Source organism: Thalassophryne amazonica, chromosome 8 (assembly GCF_902500255.1).
Source record: "Thalassophryne amazonica chromosome 8, fThaAma1.1, whole genome shotgun sequence".
Taxonomy (NCBI): domain Eukaryota; kingdom Metazoa; phylum Chordata; class Actinopteri; order Batrachoidiformes; family Batrachoididae; genus Thalassophryne; species Thalassophryne amazonica.
In genome coordinates this window covers 49,349,887-49,373,066 of record NC_047110.1, presented here as the reverse complement: position 1 = coordinate 49,373,066, position 23,180 = coordinate 49,349,887, and the positions used below count along the sequence as shown (strand labels likewise).

The 23,180-nt window shown below is 42.2% G+C and overlaps 1 protein-coding gene across 1 annotated transcript; it reads left to right on the top strand.

Annotated features, from left to right (window-relative positions):
• Positions 1 to 23,173, top strand: elk3 (ETS transcription factor ELK3). Its single transcript, XM_034176164.1, is given in 6 exon segments — positions 1 to 283; positions 8,346 to 8,554; positions 8,909 to 9,283; positions 9,285 to 9,695; positions 11,615 to 11,737; positions 22,499 to 23,173. Coding segments are annotated over 5 exon segments (1,215 nt in total). The 5' UTR covers positions 1 to 283; positions 8,346 to 8,347; the 3' UTR covers positions 22,598 to 23,173.
• Positions 23,174 to 23,180: the final 7 nt, after the last annotated feature.

Below are 23,180 nucleotides of genomic sequence, written 5' to 3'. Positions count from 1 at the left end.
ACGTGAGTCAGCGGCTCCATGTGTGCAGACCGTCAGTGGGCAGCAGGGGAGGAAAAGCGTGTTTACACAGACGGCAGAGCGCCTGGGGAATCGTCGGGGAGAGGAAGTGAGCCGGCTCTGTGTCTGCCTGCTCCAACTTCCTGCTCAGAAAAAGAAAAAAGCCCAGGATCCGATTTCAGCCCAGCACAGGCAGCGAGGAGCAACAGTAAGCATGGAAAAGCGAGGAATCACACCAGCAACTCCGTAAAGCTTCGCGGAGGAGAAACCGAGTGAGACATCGCAGGTAAAGTCAAATTCAAATCTTTGTATGAAATCGGCGACTTCTCGGCGGTCGGAAAGTGACGTAAGGCACGATTCGTTGTGTCCGCTTAATTTCCCCCCACACACATACATTTTAAACATTATAAACTCTCGTGTGAAGTTTGCTCGCCTTTGTTTTGTATTTTTTTCCCTCCCCCACTTTGTCTCGACTGTATTTGGAAGAGGTTTTTGTTTTTTTTTTTAAGTGTACGTTTGGTTTCCGCCGTCTTCCGGTCGGAACAACATCTTGAAAAACGAGCCGCTGACCAGAACGCAACTTTAAAGTTGTGGATAAAAATGTTACCCCGGAGAAATTGTGTCCAGAGGGCGCGATGTAAAAGGAGTGCGGGGATTATTTATTTATTTATATAAATACGGGCCATGTTGAATTTTCCACCGTCTGCGAGCAGGAAAAGAGCAGATTTAGTCATGGCTCAGTAATGTCTGCGCACACCACCTAATCTCATTAGGAGTTTCCGTTCGCCAACACACTGGAAGGCTTTGTGCGCTCAGCTTCGGGGCCTGAGCATCCTCAACAAAAACCACTATAATGCTGCTGTCACCTTCCTACAAAAGACTGTAACGTAATTAGCTCAGACCCATCATCACTTTGTTATTCTTCCTGGTTCTACACTCACCGGCCGGATAACAGGTACACAATGTGAACTGGAATACAGTTAAACCTCCACACCTGTGTAATAAACATATTTAAACAAGAACAGCACTCAGGAGTGCTCATAACGCTACCAACCAACAGGCGGCACTCCACCACACTTTTCTTACCCATCTTGCCAGCGTGCTGTTCTGTTGGTGCTTTTAATGTAGATTTACTGCACTTATACCACATTCGGAAATGTTGATAATGAAGTGTGCGTGGAGATGATGGATCTTCAGCAACAGACGTGTGCATTAGATTAGATTAACTAATAATCTCTTGGGAAGACACCTTCAGGGAAATTGAGGTTCTAGCAATATTGGATAGCAGCACACAGAGTTGTTGTTCATTCGGATTGCTCCCCAGTTTCATTCAGGGTCGCCACAGTGGTTATAGCCAGATTCCGCATCGGTAATTGGCACAAGTTTTATTGCCGGATGCCCTTCCTGACGCAACTCCAGTTTTACCTGGAGAAACACACACAGCCGCTGGTGTTTCAAAGAGGTCTCCCATCCAAGTACTAACCAGATTCTGCTCTGCTTAGCTTCTGAGATCTGACGGATCAGGCTTACACAGAGTATCAAAAGTAAAGTAAAAAAATTGCAAAATGTAAATACAAACAAATACCTGAAATACTGCTCACTACTGCTACTGTTGTTCCTCTCATTCCTGTCATCTGTCTTCCTGTACTCCTCCTCCCCCTGAGTGAGGAGTTGTACAGTCTGATGGGCTGAAGGACAAAGGAGTTTTTCAGTCTGTTGGTCCTGCACTTGGGAAACAGCAGTCTGTCGCTGAAGAGGCTCCTTTGGTTGCTGATGACGGTTGACATAACTAAAAGAGTTTCAGGCTGAACTATTTCTTACCTGACCACAACATTTGAGATATCACAAAATGGACCAGATCACAAACCCTCTGCCCTCCTCTGTCATTTCATGGAAGTATTCATTGTTTTGGCCATTAGATTTATGGTTAGCTTTGAGATTGGAGTTTGTACTGCATGTTATTGGATCAGAATTTATTACCTCTGTCTGCCAAAGAGGAAACCTTTTTTTCTGTCTGTGGACAGCGTAACTCAAAAATATTAATAGATTTGAATGAAATATGGTGCACAGTTTGGTGTTTTTAGATTTTAAGATAGTTGTGGATTCATGATAAATTGCAATTTGTGTTTTTTACAGTGTATGGATTGACTTTTTTTAATGTTGTTTGTATTTTGGTAAAACATTTTCAGGTATTCCAAAAAGTGTCAGAATTAATTCATTTTCTGAACCCACTCTTTTAAATTTTGAATCACGTGCAGATCAAAGTTAATTTAAAAACAAACGAAAAAGAAATGAAACTAGTGCACCATGGTCATTGAGCGCAAACCTCTGCCAACACTAGTTTCCAATTACACAAATTTTTACCTTGGAAAAAATTTTCCAAGTTCTAAGACCTGTTAGAAGTGACATTTCATAAGCTAAATCAAATGTGATCAAATGTCAGGAGTATGTATTTAGTTCATGGACTTAAATCAAAGGGTTTTTTTTTTTTTGTGGCATTGTCATGTTTTTTTTTTCTTCCAACTTTTTTAGTTTCTGAATTCTTTTTCAGATAATTTTCACAGAACATTGGTTATCTGTGCTGTGCACAATTTTCCATTGCTTTTTGGCACTTGGTTTCTAACTGATAATTGCAAGATAGACAATCAGGCATAAAATTGGAACCTCCATCCAATTTTGGTGGTGTAGGTAAATCCATAACAGAAAAATGAGATAGATTGAAGCACTTTTGATTGAGATATAATGTGAAATATACACCACATGGGCTTTTCAATATTAAATTCAAATTGTCCACAAAATCCACAATCCGGATCAGATCTGGATAAAACTTAGTGAGTGCCAGTCTGCACCTCAAATGTGCCCCAATCACTCTCGTATTTGAAAATACGAGAGTGATTGGGGTGCATTTGATTCAGATATAATGTAAAAATATACATTAAATGGGTTTTTCTATGTTAATTTAAGTGGCCACAAAATGGTTCAAACTTTGTCAGTCAGTAAAGGGTACCATCCTACATAATGCTCCCAAATATGAAAGAAATTCAGTGTTTTTGACACTTATGAATTCTTGAAAATTCTTTCAATGTTAAAGGATAGGGATTTTTCCCATATTTTTCCTGACTTTGACCTTGGGCCTATGATCTCGAAAATTGAATCAGTTCTTGCCTATCGTGATATGAATCCTCTATTTAAAAAAAAAATCATAACGTTATATGAAAAATTGTAGATTCCAGGCTGTTCACAAACACAGCAAACAGGAGTGAAGCCATAACATCCACCCAACTTTGTTGGCAGTGGTTTAAAAAAAAAAGAAAAGTCATTATGCTTCCCACAGAGCAGTCCAAAACAAAGTTGTCAGTTTATTGTGAAATAATACAGAAAGGATGCAACTCCTCACCTATGAGATGCTATAACAAGCTATAATGAGTAATTTTTCATTTATAAATGAATTATGGTAAGCGATTAATCAATGATGAAATTACTGATCAAACAACAGTTTATTAATAATACAATACACAACATAAGTGAGCATGCCCCTGTGCATGTCAGGTTTGGGAGAATGCACTGGTGCCATGCTTCGCTGCATCCACCACACCATGGAACCATCTTGGGTCATGGATGGCAAGCACCCAGGCAGACAACTGGTCCATCCCCATTCCCCACATCTCTAAATTAACCATTTATCTGCTCCAGACATCTCACTCTGCTTTTGAAGTGCGTCTGTTTCATATAAAATGACTATTTATTAATGATTAATTTGAACAAAGTCCAACAGATGTATTTTTTTATTATTTTCATTTGTTCATAACGGGAAACACTCGCCAGCTTGCACATACGTGCATTTATTGAGATGATCCAAATTTTGAATACTTTGATGTGTTGGTGATGCTACACAGGAATGTACTCGCTTCTGTTGTATGTAGTTGTTGCAGTAGTAGCAGAAGTTGTAATTCTAATGTTATTTTAATGTGTGGGTGTGTCTATTTTCTGGTCACTGGGTGCATATTTGCAAACAAAAAAAAAATTTTTAAAGCCACATTCACTTTGAGTTCATAGATGGTGGAGTTTTGGGGGGAGAAGGGGGACAATGATTTGATCTTTTGACCCTCCTCCGCTGAGGTTTCCGTGGGAAGTGTGGCAGAGCCGGGAAAGTGCTCCCCTGCTGTGGGATCCCTTCTCCTGCCATTTGTCCTTGGATGTAGAATGGCAGGAAGTCCTGCCTCTGACAGGTTTGTAGTTTCACATGGTAGATAGAAAACTCCAGGGATAGCTCGTGTCGGAAATCCCTCCCTCTGTGTCTGTCTGTCTGTCCATGGAGGGCAGCCTGTTATCGGCGCCTTGTAGCACCGCTCTTCACGTGCACGGATGTGTTTTAGATGAGAATACAGTCACCCTGTCAATATTGGTGCGGCGCTGACAGACGGCGTTAACGTGAGAGGTCTTTGCAGGCAGACAGGAGCTCCGAAGCTGCACATTCCTCTATTAAAGCAATAACCCGCCCTGCGCCCATCATACTTCCTGTGGAGAGAGGGCCAAGTTGAACCGCAGCATATTTTTGGCTTGAGCTGTTGTTCCTCCTGATGCTTTCTCTCTCTCTCTCTCTGCTACATTACACTGTGCTGTTTAACGCACAGATTGTTCTCTTCATCACCACGCTTCCTCACGTGTTACAGCTCTCAGGCAGGTCTTTCGTCTGCAGCCAAAAACGGATGTAGTCTGCATGGACTAATGCGAGGCGAGTAGGATAGAAACCCAGAGCCGTATATGAGTACTAGACTGCAAACGCAATGCTGCCTACTTAACGCGAATGTTCCTTCATGGAGAGCGAGCCACCATTTTCAAACTGGGCAAAATATTGACAATGTGCCCGGATGTGAAATGTTTTCGTGTGCATTTTCAATGCGGAAGTAAATACGTGAGTGAACACACATGGAAGAAAGCTTGCAAAATACCTGTTAAATACCTTGTTGAAATACTGTTCTTACCTGGATATCGAGCCAGTAATTAATTTACATTAAATTATGTAAGGAAAGTATTAAACTTACTCTGACACCCACACATTCCAAAATATTAGTGGTGCAATTGTACATGGATCCGATCTGTTCCAGCTTCAATCAGTTCCTTTGGGGATGGTCATTCATGAGTCACATTTTATTCCAGGTACTGCTAGGCAGTGGTGGGCACAGCTAACCAGAAAGTTAGCTTCGATAACCATTAATCAGATAACTGAAAAGTTATCTTTTATGACGATAAACTACTAAAAAAATTTATCTTTATTACAGATAACCGATAACTTTTAGTATTGATTTGGACGTGGCCACATCAGATTACACTGTCGGCTTCTGATAAACCAGTTTCACTTTAAGCGCTGCAGGGGGTGCTGGGTAAATTCAAGGATCCCAAACACACAAGAACGCACGAAAAATGAATGAATAAAAAAATAAAACCCCAAACACTGTCATCTTTCAAAAGCAGTAAAACGCAGTATTAGAAGTCACAGTTTCTCAGTATTAGATACCCCGTCATTTACAAACTAAAAGTTGCTGCTTTTTTCACACGCTTTGAACCTTGCGGTTTAAACACCCCAAATACATCCATTAGTGCATTGATTGGCAGATTAACAGACATGTAATAAATATAAATTCTTACCTATTAGTTTCAGTGGGATTCATCTGAAAAAAATAATCATCCTGAGATTATCCAAAACGGTCTAAACGGTGAAGAAATGTCCCAGTCTCTACTCAGCTGCACCGTGAGAGCTCCTCTCTCCCACTGAGTCTTGGCAGTATCGTCAGCCACAAAAAAATAAAATAAAATAATGTTAAAATTAGTCAGTTTTGTTTTTGTGTCGAACGGACTTCTTCTTCTATTTTCTTCTTTCAGATCCAATGGTGGATGGCACCAGCTTAGGGTGCATTTACCACCACCTACTGGGCTGGTGAGTCATCGTTGAGATTTTACAAAACCTTAACTCCTGGCAGCCATAGTCATTTGTTTAGATGCGATGAAGTAATCCATTGTCCTTTAGATATTTAAATAATTCTTTTTGCATGATATGTGATGGGTTTTGCAGCAGATTTCCAAGGGACGGTAACACTAACGTCCAAAGTGAACCTGAACTACACTACCCACAATGCTCCCTGCATCGACCGGCCAATCACGTTTTGCGCTTAATGATGATGTCATCAGCAAGCAACAGCCAGTCTGCCATAAATAAAGATACAAGAGATGGACTAAAATGTTTGCTTTTAGGGTTTACAAATGTTTTTGGCTGTTAAACTTTGCGCACTTTACCAGCCCCCCCCAAAAAAGTGTTATCAGAACTAAATTTATCAGAAGATAATTGGGCCGATGATGGTTTTAAAACTTATCTGGAAAGCTAATCCGCTAGCAAAACATTAGCTTCGATAATTATCTGCTATTGGATTAGCTGAACTGTGCTGATCACTACTGCCAGGCAATATCAAGATAGTACAGAAGTTGAAGTTGAACGTGTCATAATGCAAACAAATTAGTGTTGAAAGTTTACATGGATCCGATATGTTCCAACTTCCAAATTCTGCAGACATAACAAGGCAACATATCGTGATACACACGATCCAGACTGGGCACACAGGCCGCATGAATTAATTCCACATGGTAAATCCATTTTTGTATCATACTGAATTGATTCAGCATTGAGTAAATTTCAGTTCCAGGTGGTTTCTAAATCCTCAGATTGGGTACAGGCCCTTCAAAAGTTAAAGTAAAAATCCAATAATCAATTCCTTTGGGGATGATCATTCATGAGTCACATTTTATTCCAGGCACTGCCAGGCAATATCGTATGTACATAGTATACAACTTCATTTTCATACATTGCACAGGCATGACGCTCTGCAAGATACACCAGTTTATCTCCCAAAAGTCATGGAAAAAGTAACAAGAATAGCCAGAACTACTTACTTATGGAAGGAAATATTGTCTCCCTTCTTCCTCTGGATGTGGCATTCCCAACATGCGCAGCTTTTCAGCATTTTTGACAGAGAGGAGGAGTACAGGAGCTTAGTGAAGGACTTTGCTGTCTGGTGCCACACAAACCATCTACAGCTCAACACCTCAAAGACGAAGCTGGTCATTGACTTTGGGAAGTCCAGACTAAGACTGCAACCAGTTCTGATCCAGGGAGCTGAGGTGGAGGCTGTGGATTCCTACAAGTATCTTGGGTTGTGGGTGGACAGTAAACTGGACTGGACAACCCACACCAACCATCTGTACAGGAAGGGACAGAGCAGGCTGGACTTTCTGAGGAGGTTGTGGTCGCTAGCCAGAGTTGCCCGGTTTGAAAACGGCGGCCACACCTCCTTGCCTGAATTTTCTGTCATATTTGCATCAGGCACATTGTTGCAGTGTGTATGTGTTTATGATATTTTTCTATGTAAGAGTGCATCACTGAGTGGTTATGTTTATTTATTTGATACCTACTGTGTATCCAAGGCTTTTTTAACACTTCACCAAAAAAGATCTTGCAGATTATTTCCTCATCTACTAACTGACAGGAGGGAATGTGATCACCTATGGTTTGTTTGTGGATTACAAAAATTTAAAAAGCACTTTATATATTACAATGACATTCTAAAGGGAGGTGGTTCTTATGTTGAGAAAGAATTAAGCAAATTTTGTTGTTGCTTTAAATTAAATTTTATGCCTGATCTGATGTAGCTGCTTGATCTTTTAAATTTTGTTATGGATAACAAAATGGGCTATTTTTCAGTCAGTTTCCCCACAAGTAATTAAATTGTCAGTGAAGCCTGTCAGATAATCTAAAGTCAAAATTGATGCAGATCAGAATCAAAATCAGAGACCTTTACAGTGAAACAGACTTTTGAGCAGGGATGATATATGAAAAAAAAAATAAAGTACAGTGTGTGTTCCATGAGTGCTCTTCCAGTTTTAATAATCATCAGCAGCTTTAATGCTTTTCTCCCCTCTGAGCCCAGTGTTGCATAAAATAAAAAAAATAAAAAAATCAGAAGTCACTGTTGGTTTTCTAAAATGTCACTGGATTATGTTATGATGTAATCATGGCTAATGCTGAACTGCATTCTGTTCTTTTGAGGGCTGGATTTGTGGGTTTTTGTTGTTTTTTTTTTTTTAAAGCAATCTATTTACAAACTGACTGGTTTGTATGCTGCAAATTTGACACACTTTTTTTAACTAGTTGCTAGATACGGTGTTTACTTGTTAGGGAAGGTCAAAAAGTTGCTGACTCTTGTGACAGAGTCACTAAATTGGCAACACTATCTGAGCCTGATTTTGGTTAAATCCAGGTTGAACTAATCGGGCGCTGTGATCTTGTCTCGCCACAGGTATGGACAGTGCCATCACTCTGTGGCAGTTCCTGCTGCAGTTGCTGTTGGATCAAAGTCACAAGCACCTGATTTGCTGGACGTCTACAGATGGCGAGTTCAAGCTGCTGAAATCAGAGGAAGTAGCCAAACTGTGGGGGCTACGGAAGAACAAGACCAACATGAACTATGACAAGCTGAGCAGAGCCCTGCGCTACTACTATGACAAGGTGAAAGGACGACTGCATGCTCCACTTCATATTGTATAATTGTACAGCTAATATTTGAAAAGACCTAAAAGCTGTGTCGTAGAAGGGCAGTGAGTTTGTTTTTCTCTTAACTTGCAGCCTCTGCTGATACACTTCCTCTTCCTCTTTACTTGTGAAACCCACAATACAATTCCAGTTGTGACGCAGTGCTGTGACACTGTCTGAGTGCAGCTGAACAGGCACAGTGTGTCGTCTTTTAGTTGTACTGTGTACCGACACTGTTACAGACCCACATTTGTGTACTGCATTTAAGAAAAGTGATGGAAAGCTGTGCGTGGAATTCTAATGGTTGCTGCTGTTTGCCTGTTTTTACAGAATATTATCAAGAAGGTGATTGGCCAGAAGTTTGTGTACAAGTTTGTATCCTTCCCCGAGATCCTGAAAATGGACCCCCAGGCAGTGGAGATGGGCCTGGCTTCTGGGAGGTTCCCTCTCCAAGAAGGTGAAGTCCCAGAGCTGGAGGTAGAAGAGGAGGAGGAAGAGGAAGCAGAGGATGAAGCCCAGAGGAGAACTCTGGCAGGCCTCGCGGCGCAGCCTTGTCGGAACGACTATCTTCGCTCGGGTCTCTACTCCTCGTTCAGCATCAGCTCCCTGCAAAATCAGCCAGAGCTGCTCCGAGCCCTCAGGGAGCGCCAAGAGGAACCCCGCTCCGTCATCTGCTTTGGTGCCAACGGGAGGAGTCCCCCCTCTTTCTGCCAAGCCCGAGTCCCGTCTTATCTCCAGATCATCCAAACTCCCTCCTCGTTCCCACTCCCCATCCTCTCCGAGCGCTCAACCTCCGCAGCCCAGCAGGAGCTGGAGCCCCGCCGTCGTCAAGGAGGAGGACTCTGACTCAGACCAGAATGCTCAGCCCCTCAACCTCTCCTCAGGACACAGAGAGCGAGCGCTGCAGCCTCCGGAGAAGAGGAGCAGCAGTGGTAGAAGTAGTACTGGTAGTAATAGTGATCAAGGAGATGGACTCCCATCAAAAAGCAAAAAGCCCAAATCTCTGGAGATCTCCGCCCCATCTTTACTGCTTGCAGGCAGCGACATCGGCTCCATCGCCCTCAACAGTCCAGCGCTGCCCTCCGGCTCCCTCACTCCAGCCTTCTTCACTGCACAGGTGAAAGAAATATTTATCTGATGGGTATCGACCAAAACTGCACTTCCTGTTTTTGTACACATTTCCTGCTTTACAGCCACACAAGGTGGTTCACAGACTCCAAATTCTGAGAACGTTTAGCACTCTGGGTGTTCATCGTGATCCTACGTCCTGAAAGTGTTCACCTTGGCTGTAAAGTACCGTCAGTAGTCTCAGCACACACAAATAGTTTAAAAACACAAAGTAAACACCCTTTTATAGTCGCACACACATATCTCCTCTCATTTCCATCTTTCACATCATAAGGTAGAAGTCATGCCATTCTGCGATGAGTGGTGTAATAATAAAGTCTTCCACAGAGTCTGTGCTGCTGTTTCTGTCCCATCTGTGTCCCTGCAGAGAGCAGCTGACACAGCCTGGCATGTTTGTGAAAAGATGTAGTTACTTGTGCCAAAATGTCTTCAAGCATCAATTAAACAAGGAAAATGTAGCGGTTAAATTTAAGTTAGGAGCTCAGGCAGTCACAGTTTGCACACAGCATGAATTTTCCTGTTTGGGAATGATTTTCAGGACTGATGTGAACGCAGTTTGTCTCAAATCAAAGTTAGAAGAAAGCAATGCACTTCTGTAGCACTTTTCCATCTAGGAGATGCTCAAAGTGCTTTACAACCATGCCTCACTAGCTGCCCTTTTCAAACAGAAAATTATACTTGCATCATATTGTTTAGAAAACAGTGTTATGAAGCATAACACACTGATTTCATTCCCATGTCTTGAAACAATTTAGTCATTTCATGTTATATTTTTCCATCGAGTGCACACAAAAGGTTCAAACTTGTTATATCTAAATGTGATCGAAGCCACAGTGAGGCAGGTGAACATGGAGCCTGTGAGATATTTTAGTGTATCCAGTTAAAGGGACTCGCATGGTTTTCAAACTAGCGACTTCAGTGTCCATTTGCATATTTTCCTGCATTAACTAAGAACCTTTTCTTGCTGTGATTTCTATAATTTCAGAAGTCTGAGAGAGAAATGTTTGTGTTTAAGCTGCACCAAACTAGAGCAAAATCTATTTAGGTATGGTGTTCCGGTTGGATTTGTTAACTCAGAAATTTGTACCGTTAGCAGAAACAGATAACTCCGACTGCAACAAATGATTATTTTCAAAAATAGATTAATTCATTGATTATATTCTCGACTAACAGTTATTAAGCCCATATGTCTGAAAATTGTGAAAAATGTCAGTTTTTCCAGAGTGCAAGATGACTTCAGAAAGTATTCATGTCTAAGAAGCTGAATTCAGAGAATTTATAGACTACAAAAAATTGATTACCAAAATAACTAACTGGCCATTAATAGTAGATTAATCTTTGCAGCTCTGATGACTAATATGTTGCATTTTATTTCAAAGCTGCTGTGGCATCAGTTTCATCCACACACGGAGGCGGCACATCGCTCGCCGTGCACGCCTACCCGTCTGTTTATAAGGGCACAAAAGTGAGATCAGAGGAAAACAAGAGATTTACAGAAATTGTCTGCTATTCCAGTCTGTGAGAGGGGGAAGAGGCCCTAAGTGATGCCATATGCGCCAATAATTCCATTAATAATGGGAGCAGGGCCCCGTCCCTCCAACACTGGCTCTCTTCTCTGAGGTGACACGGGGGAAAGAGGGAGAAATTGATTTCATATGTCGGTGCTCGAAAGTGCTGGAGGACTCCTCCAATCAACAACAAGCCCTGTCGTCCTTCTCCTCACTTCACCGCCGTATTCTGGGGAGACACCACAGACTTCCTTCCTGCTCACTCAGATCACTTTTCCAAACCGAGATACGAGGCCATTTGCATTTTAAAGTTTAACTGTAGTCTAACAGAGCACTGAAGCAGGGGGGTGGAGAGAAACTAAAATTTTGCCTTCACATTGCTGTGTTCTACTCCTCACAGACTCCCTCTGGTTTACTGCTGGCTCACAGTCCACTGTTGTCTGGCATTCACTTCTGGAGCAGCCTCAGCCCCGTCGCCCCGCTCAGCCCCGCCCGGCTGCAGGGACACGGCTCCCTCTTCCAGGTAAGGAGCAGGCGCAGGTGGCAGGCATGGACAGGAAGAGACAAATTTAAAAATAGCCGGAGATGGGAACAGGAGCTGCGCTGAAACTCTGATTGTTTACTGGAAATTAAATGAAAGGTAAGGAGGAAGTTGTGAGGTGAAATTAGTGTTGTGGTAAAAAAGAAAAATCCCTTTTCTTCCTTGTGGTTGTTACAGTCACATCAGTAAAGGTCATGACAGATAAATGTTACATTTTGGCCTGGTTTGTGTCTTAAAGGCTCTTAGTCTGTACCTTGTCATGAAACTAATATAGATCACCAGGTAGCTTAAAAAAAATTTAAATATGTAGCCAAGACCATTCTATAGACTGAGATGTGGACATGAGACTGTGGAGATTTCTAAAATGAAATGTTTCAGACCCAAATTTTGCTTGTCATCAAATTTCTGTATGTGCAGTCAAAAGAATGAGACTGTGTGTGTTTAATGTGGACCCCCCCCCCCCCCCCCAAATCCCTACCACCATCATTAGCTAATGTTTGTCAGACTAATTTACTTGTAATTATACCATGGTCAGTGAGAATTCCATGTCTAACTGGCGTGCATTATTTTCATGTATACGCACACGTAGTTCGGCGAGTTAAGTCACTGTTAGAATCACTCCGCTCTGGTCGTCACCATAGCAACGTGCAAGTCAGTTGGCGCAGATCAGCTGTGTTTTGACAGGTGAATGACAAACGCAATAAAACATGGATTTCCAAGTGAATTTTAATATTTTTGGCCAAAATAAAACATTTCAGGAATGGGAAGAGGAGGAGAGCAAATGAGAAGAACAGCAAAAGCAACGGCATAAAGATTTAACATCAGACGAACTGGACAAGATTGAAGACGGGACAGAAGAAGAGAACAGTTCTATCCTTGCGGGCTCCGCATCAAAACAGCAAGCGTAGTTTCTGGACATGTTACCAGAGTTGGCCGCAGCTCGACACAGCAGAGGGGGGCGGTGTGAGTGGCCCGCTGCGGTGCGAGCCCGCAGACTCGGTAAACACATCGGTTTGAATGCACTTCACGGAGTGCATTCAAACCGATGTACTATATACATACATAAACAACCTTTTATACTCACACACACATATCTAAAACACCACGCCGCTTCGCGTTGTGGTGTTTTAGACTCCGCGTCATGCATTCAAACCGTATAATGCACGGCTTCTCGTTTAATCCTTACATAACATTTTTGGGATGCAGTTGATGCAGATTATAGCATTTGCAATAGGAATTTGAATTATTCTTGGCATTCATTTTGGCATCTCCAGTGATAGAAACCTTATAAAAGAGATAAGGTATTGATATGTTTCAGCACTCTTCAAGTCACTTGGACTCAGATGTTTCTCTGTAAATACCCACCAGCCATAAGACAGGAATTATGGGAGGCAGATTATTGCAAACGTTTTACCAAACAAGACTCCATATATCCCGCTGGACGCAGCACGCGACCCAACTCTATCACAGTGCTGTCAGCAGCCCACTGGTGCCGGAAGAAAAAAACAGAATTGCAGTGCATCAGGAAAGTATTCAGAGAACACTTTTTCCACATTATATATGATACAGCCTTATTCCAAATAGAGTAAGTAATTTTTTTTCCTCAAAATTCTCCTCACAACATCCCATAATGACAACATGAGAAAAGTTTTTTTATTTTTTTTATTTTGCAATTTCATTAAAAATAAAAAAGCTAAGAAATCATATATTCATAATTATTATATGGCTGCGATGCTACGTGCTCTCTGATTGGCTGATTACTGGTCTGCTTGCCTCTACTGGTGGTTGGCTCTCACTGCGGTATTGTATCACTTCCTGTTCCGGAGCACAGCGGTGTTTTTCTGTATCTGTTAGCTGTTTAATCTGCGCAGTTAGATTGATCTAGTTATTTAGATTACGATTTGTTTCCCAGTGTAATCTTCACGTGCCTTAACTAAAGCACTCCTTCTGCTGAATCACCTCTAAATTGTTTACACATTATTCACTTTGCGTGTTTTTAGGAATCCGCTAGCTTAGCGCAGCTACTAGCTCTTAGCCAATTTAGCATGGCGGCTTCTCCTGTCTCTCCCGCGCTTTTCTGCTCTGGGTGTGAAATGTTTAGTTATTCCTCGGCCTCCTTTAGCAGTAACGGTACTTGTAATAAGTGTAGCTTATTCATAGCTTTGGAGGCCAGGCTGGGCGAATTGGAGACTCGGCTCCGCACCGTGGAAAATTCTACAGCTAGCCAGGCCCCTGTAGTCGGTGCGGACCAAGGTAGCTTAGCCGCCGTTAGTTCCCCTCTGGCAGATCCCGAGCAGCCGGGAAAGCAGGCCGACTGGGTGACTGTGAGGAGGAAGCGTAGTTCTAAACAGAAGCCCCGTGTACACCGCCAACCCGTTCACATTTCTAACCGTTTTTCCCCACTCGACGACACACCCGCCGAGGATCAAACTCTGGTTAGTGGCAACTCTGTTTTGAGAAATGTGAAGTTAGCGACACCAGCAACCATAGTCAATTGTCTTCCGGGGGCCAGAGCAGGCGACACTGAAGGAAATTTGAAACTGCTGGCTAAGGCTAAGCGTAAATTTAGTAAGATTGTAATTCACGTCGGCAGTAATGACACCCAGTTACGCCAATCGGAGGTCACTAAAATTAACATTAAATCGGTGTGTAACTTTGCAAAAACAATGTCAGACTCTGTAGTTTTCTCTGGGCCCCTCCCCAATCGGACCGGGAGTGACATGTTTAGCCGCATGTTCTCCTTGAATTGCTGGCTGTCTGAGTGGTGTCCAAAAAATGAGGTGGGCTTCATAGATAATTGGCAGAGCTTCTGGGGAAAACCTGGTCTTGTTAGGAGAGACGGCATCCATCCCACTTTGGATGGAGCAGCTCTCATTTCTAGAAATCTGCCAATTTTCTTAAATCCTCCAAACCGTGACTATCCAGGGTTGGGACCAGGAAGCAGAGTTGTAGTCTTACACACCTCTCTGCAGCTTCTCTCCCCCTGCCATCCCCTCGTTACCCCATCCCCGTAGAGACGGTGTCTGCTCCCAGACCACCAATAACCAGCAAAAATCTATTTAAGCATAAAAATTCAAAAAGAAAAAATAATATAGCACCTTCAACTGCACCACAGACTAAAACAGTTAAATGTGGTCTATTAAACATTAGGTCTCTCTCTTCTAAGTCCCTGTTGGTAAATGATATAATAATTGATCAACATATTGATTTATTCTGCCTTACAGAAACCTGGTTACAGCAGGATGAATATGTTAGTTTAAATGAGTCAACACCCCCGAGTCACACTAACTGTCAGAATGCTCGTAGCACGGGCCGGGGCGGAGGATTAGCAGCAATCTTCCATTCCAGCTTATTAATTAATCAAAAACCCAGACAGAGCTTTAATTCATTTGAAAGCTTGACTGTTAGTCTTGTCCATCCAAATTGGAAGTCCCAAAAAACAGTTTTATTTGTTATTATCTATCGTCCACCTGGTCGTTACTGTGAGTTTCTCTGTGAATTTTCAGACCTTTTGTCTGACTTAGTGCTTAGCTCAGATAATTATAGTGGGCGATTTTAACATCCACACAGATGCTGAGAATGACAGCCTCAACACTGCATTTAATCTATTATTAGACTCTATTGGCTTTGCTCAAAATGTAAATGAGTCCACCCACCACTTTAATCATATCTTAGATCTTGTTCTGACTTATGGTATGGAAATAGAAGACTTAACAGTATTCCCTGAAAACTCCCTTCTGTCTGATAATTTCTTAATAACATTTACATTTACTCTGATGGACTACCCAGCAGTGGAGAATAAGTTTCATTACACTAGAAGTCTTTCAGAAAGCGCTGTAACTAGGTTTAAGGATATGATTCCTTCTTTATGTTCTCTAATGCCATATACCAACACAGTGCAGAGTAGCTACCTAAACTCTGTGAGTGAGATAGAGTATCTCGTCAATAGTTTTACATCCTCATTGAAGACAACTTTGGATGCTGTAGCTCCTCTGAAAAAGAGAGCTTTAAATCAGAAGTGCCTGACTCCGTGGTATAACTCACAAACTCGTAGCTTAAAGCAGATAACCCGTAAGTTGGAGAGGAAATGGCGTCTCACTAATTTAGAAGATCTTCACTTAGCCTGGAAAAAGAGTCTGTTGCTCTATAAAAAAAGCCCTCCGTAAAGCTAGGACATTTTTCTACTCATCACTAATTGAAGAAAATAAGAACAACCCCAGGTTTCTTTTCAGCACTGTAGCCAGGCTGACAAAGAGTCAGAGCTCTATTGAGCTGAGTATTCCATTAACTTTAACTAGTAATGACTTCATGACTTTCTTTGCTAACAAAATTTTAACTGTTAGAGAAAAAATTACTCATAACCATCCCAAAGACGTATCGTTATCTTTGGCTGCTTTCAGTGATGCCTGTATTTGGTTAGACTCTTTCTCTCCGATTGTTCTGAGTTATTTTCATTAGTTACTTCATCCAAACCATCAACATGTTTATTAGACCCCATTCCTACCAGGCTGCTCAAGGAAGCCCTACCATTATTTAATGCTTCGATCTTAAATATGATCAATCTATCTTTGTTAGTGGCTATGTACCACAGGCTTTTAAGGTGGCAGTAATTAAACCATTACTTAAAAAGCCATCACTTGACCCAGCTATCTTAGCTAATTATAGGCCAATCTCCAACCTTCCTTTTCTCTCAAAAATTCTTGAAAGGGTAGTTGTAAAACAGCTAACTGATCATCTGCAGAGGAATGGTCTATTTGAAGAGTTTCAGTCAGGTTTTAGAATTCATCATAGTACAGAAACAGCATTAGTGAAGGTTACAAATGATCTTCTTATGGCCTCGGACAGTGGACTCATCTCTGTGCTTGTTCTGTTAGACCTCAGTGCTGCTTTTGATACTGTTGACCATAAAATTTTATTACAGAGATTAGAGCATGCCATAGGTATTAAAGGCACTGCGCTGCGGTGGTTTGAATCATATTTGTCTAATAGATTACAATTTGTTCATGTAAATGGGGAATCTTCTTCACAGACTAAAGTTAATTATGGAGTTCCACAAGGTTCTGTGCTAGGACCAATTTTATTCACTTTATACATGCTTCCCTTAGGCAGTATTATTAGACGGTATTGCTTAAATTTTCATTGTTACGCAGATGATACCCAGCTTTATCTATCCATGAAGCCAGAGGACACACACACCAATTAGCTAAACTGCAGGATTGTCTTACAGACATAAAGACATGGATGACCTCTAATTTCCTGCTTTTAAACTCAGATAAAACTGAAGTTATTGTACTTGACCCCACAAATCTTAGAAACATGGTGTCTAACCAGATCCTTACTCTGGATGGCATTACCCTGACCTCTAGTAATACTGTGAGAAATCTTGGAGTCATTTTTGATCAGGATATGTCATTCAAAGCGCATATTAAACAAATATGTAGGACTGCTTTTTTGCATTTACGCAATATCTCTAAAATTAGAAAGGTCTTGTCTCAGAGTGATGCTGAAAAACTAATTCATGCATTTATTTCCTCTAGGCTGGACTATTGTAATTCATTATTATCAGGTTGTCCTAAAAGTTCCCTAAAAAGCCTTCCGTTAATTCAAAATGCTGCAGCTAGAGTACTAACGGGGACTAGAAGGAGAGAGCATATCTCACCCATATTGGCCTCTCTTCATTGGCTTCCTGTTAATTCTAGAATAGAATTTAAAATTCTTCTTCTTACTTATAAGGTTTTGAATAATCAGGTCCCATCTTATCTTAGGGACCTCGTAGTACCATATCACCCCAATAGAGCGCTTCGCTCTCAGACTGCAGGCTTACTTGTAGTTCCTAGGGTTTGTAAGAGTAGAATGGGAGGCAGAGCCTTCAGCTTTCAGGCTCCTCTCCTGTGGAACCAGCTCCCAATTCAGATCAGGGAGACAGACACCCTCTCTACTTTTAAGATTAGGCTTAAAACTTTCCTTTTTGCTAAAGCTTATAGTTAGGGCTGGATCAGGTGACCCTGAACCATCCCTTAGTTATGCTGCTATAAACGTAGACTGCTGGGGGGTTCCCATGATGCACTGTTTCTTTCTGTTTTTGCTCTGTATGCACCAGTCTGCATAATCATTAGTGATCGATCTCTGCTCCCCTCCACAGTATGTCTTTTTCCTGGTTCTCTCCCTCAGCCCCAACCAGTCCCAGCAGAAGACTGCCCCTCCCTGAGCCTGGTTCTGCTGGAGGTTTCTTCCTGTTAAAGGGAGTTTTTCCTTCCCACTGTAGCCAAGTGCTTGCTCACAGGGGGTCGTTTTGACCGTTGGGGTTTTACATAATTATTGTATGGCCTTGCCTTACAATATAAAGCGCCTTGGGGCAACTGTTTGTTGTGATTTGGTGCTATATTAAAAAAAAAATGATCGATTGATTGATATTTTCCCATATCCGGACTAGTTACCACGACAGTCGGTCTGCAGTGCGTATTTTCGTTACAAACCAGGAAGCAAAAAACAAACGAAGTCGAACATAAACATACTCCATAAATATCTAAACAGCATCTGCAAAAACACAGATTGAACGCTGACCAGCTAACGACCAGACCATCTGTTAGCAAGTTCTTCATGGAGGTGAAACAAACAGGTCTGACTACGAGCAGTCAGCAGCTTTCATATTCGGGCGATACTGTAAGATTGCCCGTTTATACATATAATGAAATTACTAACCTCGCTTGTTCGGTCTTTACGAGCAACACAGACAGACACGTCGGTCTGATATTTCCCCATATAGACCTCGTTGTCGGTTAATAATCCTTTAGTATTCACACCCTTTGCTCAATACTTGATTGATGCACCGTTGGCAGCAATTACAGCCTCAAGTCTAATTGAATATGATGCCACAAGCTTGGTGCACTTATCTTTGGGCAGTGTTGCCTATTCCTGTTTGCAGCATCTCTCAAGCTCCATCAGGTTGGATGGGGAGCGTCGGTGTACAGCAATTTTCAGATCTCTCCAGAGATGTTCAATCAGATTCAGGTATGGACTCTGGCTGGGCCACTCAAGGACATTCACAGAGTTTTCCTAATGCCACTCCTTTGATATCTTGACTGTGTGCTTAGGGTCATTGTCCTGCTGAAAGATGAACCGTAACCCCAGTCTGAAGTCAAGAGCGCTCTGGAGCAGGTTTTCATCTAGGATGTCTCTATTTTGCTGCATTTATCTTTCCCTCAATCCTGACTAGTCTCTCAGTTCCTGCCACTGAAAAACATCCCCACATGTAGGGATGGTGCCTGGTTCATCAGACCAGAGGATTTTGTTTCTCATGGTCTGAGAGTCCTTCAGGTGCCTTTTGGTAAACTCCAGGTGAGCTGCCATGTGCCTTTTACAAAGGAGTGGCTTCTGTCTGGCCACTCTACCATACAGGCCTGATTGGTAGATTGCTGCAGAGATGGTCATCCTTCTGGAAGGTTCTCTTAGCTCCACAGAGGAATGTTGGAGCTCAGACAGAGTGACCATCAGGTTGTGGGTCACCTGCCTGACTAAGGCCCTTCTCCCCCAATCACTTAGTTTAGACGGGCTGCCAGCTCTAGGAAGAGTCCTTGTGGATCTGAACTTCTTCCATTTATGGATGATGGAGGCCACTGTGGTCATTGAGACCGTTTTTTCATTTGTAATTTAACCTTTATTTAGCCAGGTTAGTCCCATTGATAAAGATCTCCTTTGCAAAGGAGACCTGGGCAATTATAAAGTTTCCAATTCACCTAACCTGCATGTCTTTAAATATGGGAGGAAAGCGGACCACCCGGCAGAAACCCACGCAAACACGGGAAGAACATATAAACTCCACACATAGGCCACAGGTGGGAATGAATCCCATGACCTTCTTGCTGTGAGGCAACAGTACTCAAAGCAGCAGAAATGTTTCTGTACCCTTCCCCAGATTTGTGCCTCTAGACAATCCTGTCTCAGAGGTCTACAGACAATTCCTTTGACTTCATGCTTGGTTTGTGCTCTGACATGCACTGTCAACTGTGGGACTGTACATGTAGACAGGTCATGCCCAATCAACTGAATTTACCCCATGTGGACTCCAATTAAGCTGTAAAAACATCTCAAGGATGATCAGTGGAAACAGGATGCACCTGAGCTCAATTTTGAGCTTCAAGGCAAATGCTGTGAATACTTGGTAAAAAATAAATGGTGAAAAATACCAAATATTTTGCATTGAAAAACCGCAAGTTTTAGATTTTCATCAAATTTAATTTCAACATCCAAAATGAAGATCTTGGACCAGTTCGTGTCAGAAAGTTGAGTTTTGTGACCACGTCCAGTTACTCAAATCAGTGACGCATAATTGTCATTGCACAGTGTCACAATTGGCAATAGATAAGTATAAGCACCTTGACACTTGCACAGATTTGATCCCTGCACTGGCATGCAATCTGGCGTGCCAATAAGTAAACCCATCGTAAACTGCGCACGGCTGCATGCCAGGGCGCAAAGAAAATTTTGAAATGTTCTACACATTGACACACATAAGCTTTGTGAACTAGTCATGAACACTGCGCGTCATTGTGCACAGCGCATCTGAACTTGGAATTGAGATTATGACATGTTACATTTATAATAAACATAACTTTGCAGATACATTATCTAACTCATAAGGAATGAAAATGCAACAGATTACCAATTCATTACAGTGTTATAAATAATTATCTTTGAGACAAATTCCAAATGTGTTCACCGCACAACATGCGCAAGGCAACCTGCAGCTGTAAATAATTTGTGATTCTGGGAGCGATGAGAGAATGGTTTCATCAGCCAAGTTCTGAGCGGCAACAAGATTATTTTATATAGCGGGGCATCCAGTGGGACGCATTGGCACGACGAATTGCGCAGCCGTGCAGGGATCAAATTCGTGCAAGTGTCAAGGTGCCTTAAGTTTCAAACTCATCAGAGTACCCTGGTGTGTCCTCTGGTGGAATCCTCCAATAACATACTTAGTATATTTGTATGTGTACAGTTGTGTTCACGACCTAGCTAGTTGGCTACAAAATGTGTTTTAAAAGCTAGTATGTTTCCACCCTAAGCCAACTTATTGCCAGTACAAATGACTGCCAAGAGAGTGCACAACTTTGACTTGCATTTATTTATTTTCATTAGCATGTTAACAGCAGGTGGTGCAAGTGGTTAATGCACTTCCTTCAAGTCCTTCTGTTCAAGTCGACCTGCGCTCATTATCCATATACGAGGTCTATTAGAAAAGTATCCGACCTTATTATTTTTTTCAAAAACCATATGGATTTGAATCACGTGTGATTGCGTCAGACAAGCTTGAACCCTCGTGCGCATGCGTGAGTTTTTCCACGCCTGTCAGTTGCGTCATTCGCCTGTGAGCAGGCTTTGAGTGAGGAGTGGTCCACCCCCTCGGCGGATTTTCATTGTCAGGAAATGGTGGAATGATTTGGGCTTTTTTTTTTTCCATCAGAATTTTTTCAGAAACTGTTAGACTGGCACCTGGAAACCATTCGAAAAATTTATCTGGCTTTCGGTGAAAATTTTACGGGCTTCACAGAGAATAAGGACTGTTACTACAGCTTTAAGGACGCTCGGCGCCGCGCTCCGTGCCGCCATTGAGAGCCACAAACCACCGGATCATTTCTAAACAGATGGCTCTGTGGATCCGAGACCATCGTGTGCACTTTCTCTGGTTATCACAAGAGCTGGACATCAGCCATTTTCCGGCAGATTTCACTTTTAACAAGAGATTTTGTCATGGAATGCCGAGCGGAGGCTTCGCGCGTCACGACCGATTTGCTGATGGAGCGAGACAAAGGAACACCTCCGTGGGGGTGGACCACTCCTCACTCAAAGCCTGCTCACAGGCGAATGACGCAACCGACAGGCGTGGAAAAACTCGCGCATACGCACGAGGGTTCAAGCTTGTTTGACGCAATCACACGTGATTCAAATCCATATGGTTTTTGAAAAAATAATAAGGTCGGATACTTTTCTAATAGACCTCGTATGCCTGGAGTTGACAGGAAGGGAACCTGGTGTCAAACCTATGCCAAATTTATGTGCAAATCCAGCTTGGATTGATCTACTGTGGTCACCCCCAGCCTTAAAGGGAAAAGCGAAAAGGAATTAATAACAGTAGTTATGTCAGTTATGTCAAATAACAGTAGTTTAAATTTCCAAATGTGACAGAATCCTGTCTACTTTTGTAGCAGTATCTTGATCTTTTCAGATTAATAAAAACTCAAGGATGTTGTGGGTTTAGAGTTCAGTGCACGATTCCTCAAATACAACAAATGGTGCATAATAATGAACGATCAAAACAACTATGCATTTGTGATCTGCATTATAGCAAATACAAACTTACAAACGAGCCGGGATGTTTGGCGGCGTGCAGAGGTGTCCTGTTTCAGGGAGAGGAAATCCTGTGAATACTTCCTGTTTGAGCCCAGGGGAGCCTGTCTGAACAGGGCGGACTGGTTTCAGATCTGCTCCTCATTGTGAACCGCGCGTGCACACACCACACCTCCACCGCACATTTGCGCACCAAACTGACTTCTTTGTACACAAATAATGTTGACTTGTGTTGTGTAGATGCAGGCGACAGTCTAAAGGAAGAGGCTCAGTGTTTAAAAAAAAAAAAAAAAAACAGGAAACCAGAGCAGTGACAAAGCTGCAGTTCCTCACCGGAAAGCAGCTTTCAGAGAGCCTCCCCCACTCACCCGTCTCTCTCTCTCTCTTCCTCCACAGTTCCCCAGTCTAATCAACGGACACATGCCTGTCCCCCTGCCAAACCTGGAAGGAACTCCCTCCTCCCTGCTCCTGTCCCCCACCACCCACAAATCCTGATCCAGGGTGTGTGAAAACCTCCAGTCTTCATCTCATTTTTAAAGTTTTTCAGCCTCCTCCCCCATCACCAGCCATCTCCTGTTTGTCTTAAAGCTTCATGTAAATCCTAAAAGACAGCATGCTGTTTTTTGTTTTGTTTTATTTGTTTTTTTTGCAATCAATTTGCTTCAGATTCCAGAGATTAAAGCACTTGGTAAAAGCCATAAGTCACGACGTCTGAGAGACGCCTGGCTCTTTGTGACAGTTCCACACGACCCGGTCTGTGACGGACAGCAAAATACCAGCCCGCCGCTCGTACCCTTTCCTTCAAAGTTCATCACAACGTGAAGGTGTTTCACTTGTGTGGTATTGTATGCACTATGCTTTTCGGATAGTACCGGCTGTGCCTTGTCTTATCTCTTTTCTTTTTCATAAAAACAACCTTTAATGAAGACGAGATTTGAAATCAAATGAAAATCTTTGTAACACTTGTAATTTGCTCTTTTTTATACTGGACTTGGTATACAGTATGTATTCTGTATAATTTTTGTATTGTGAAGAATGTCTTGTCATTTCCAATAAACAGCATTGAATGCTCGACTGC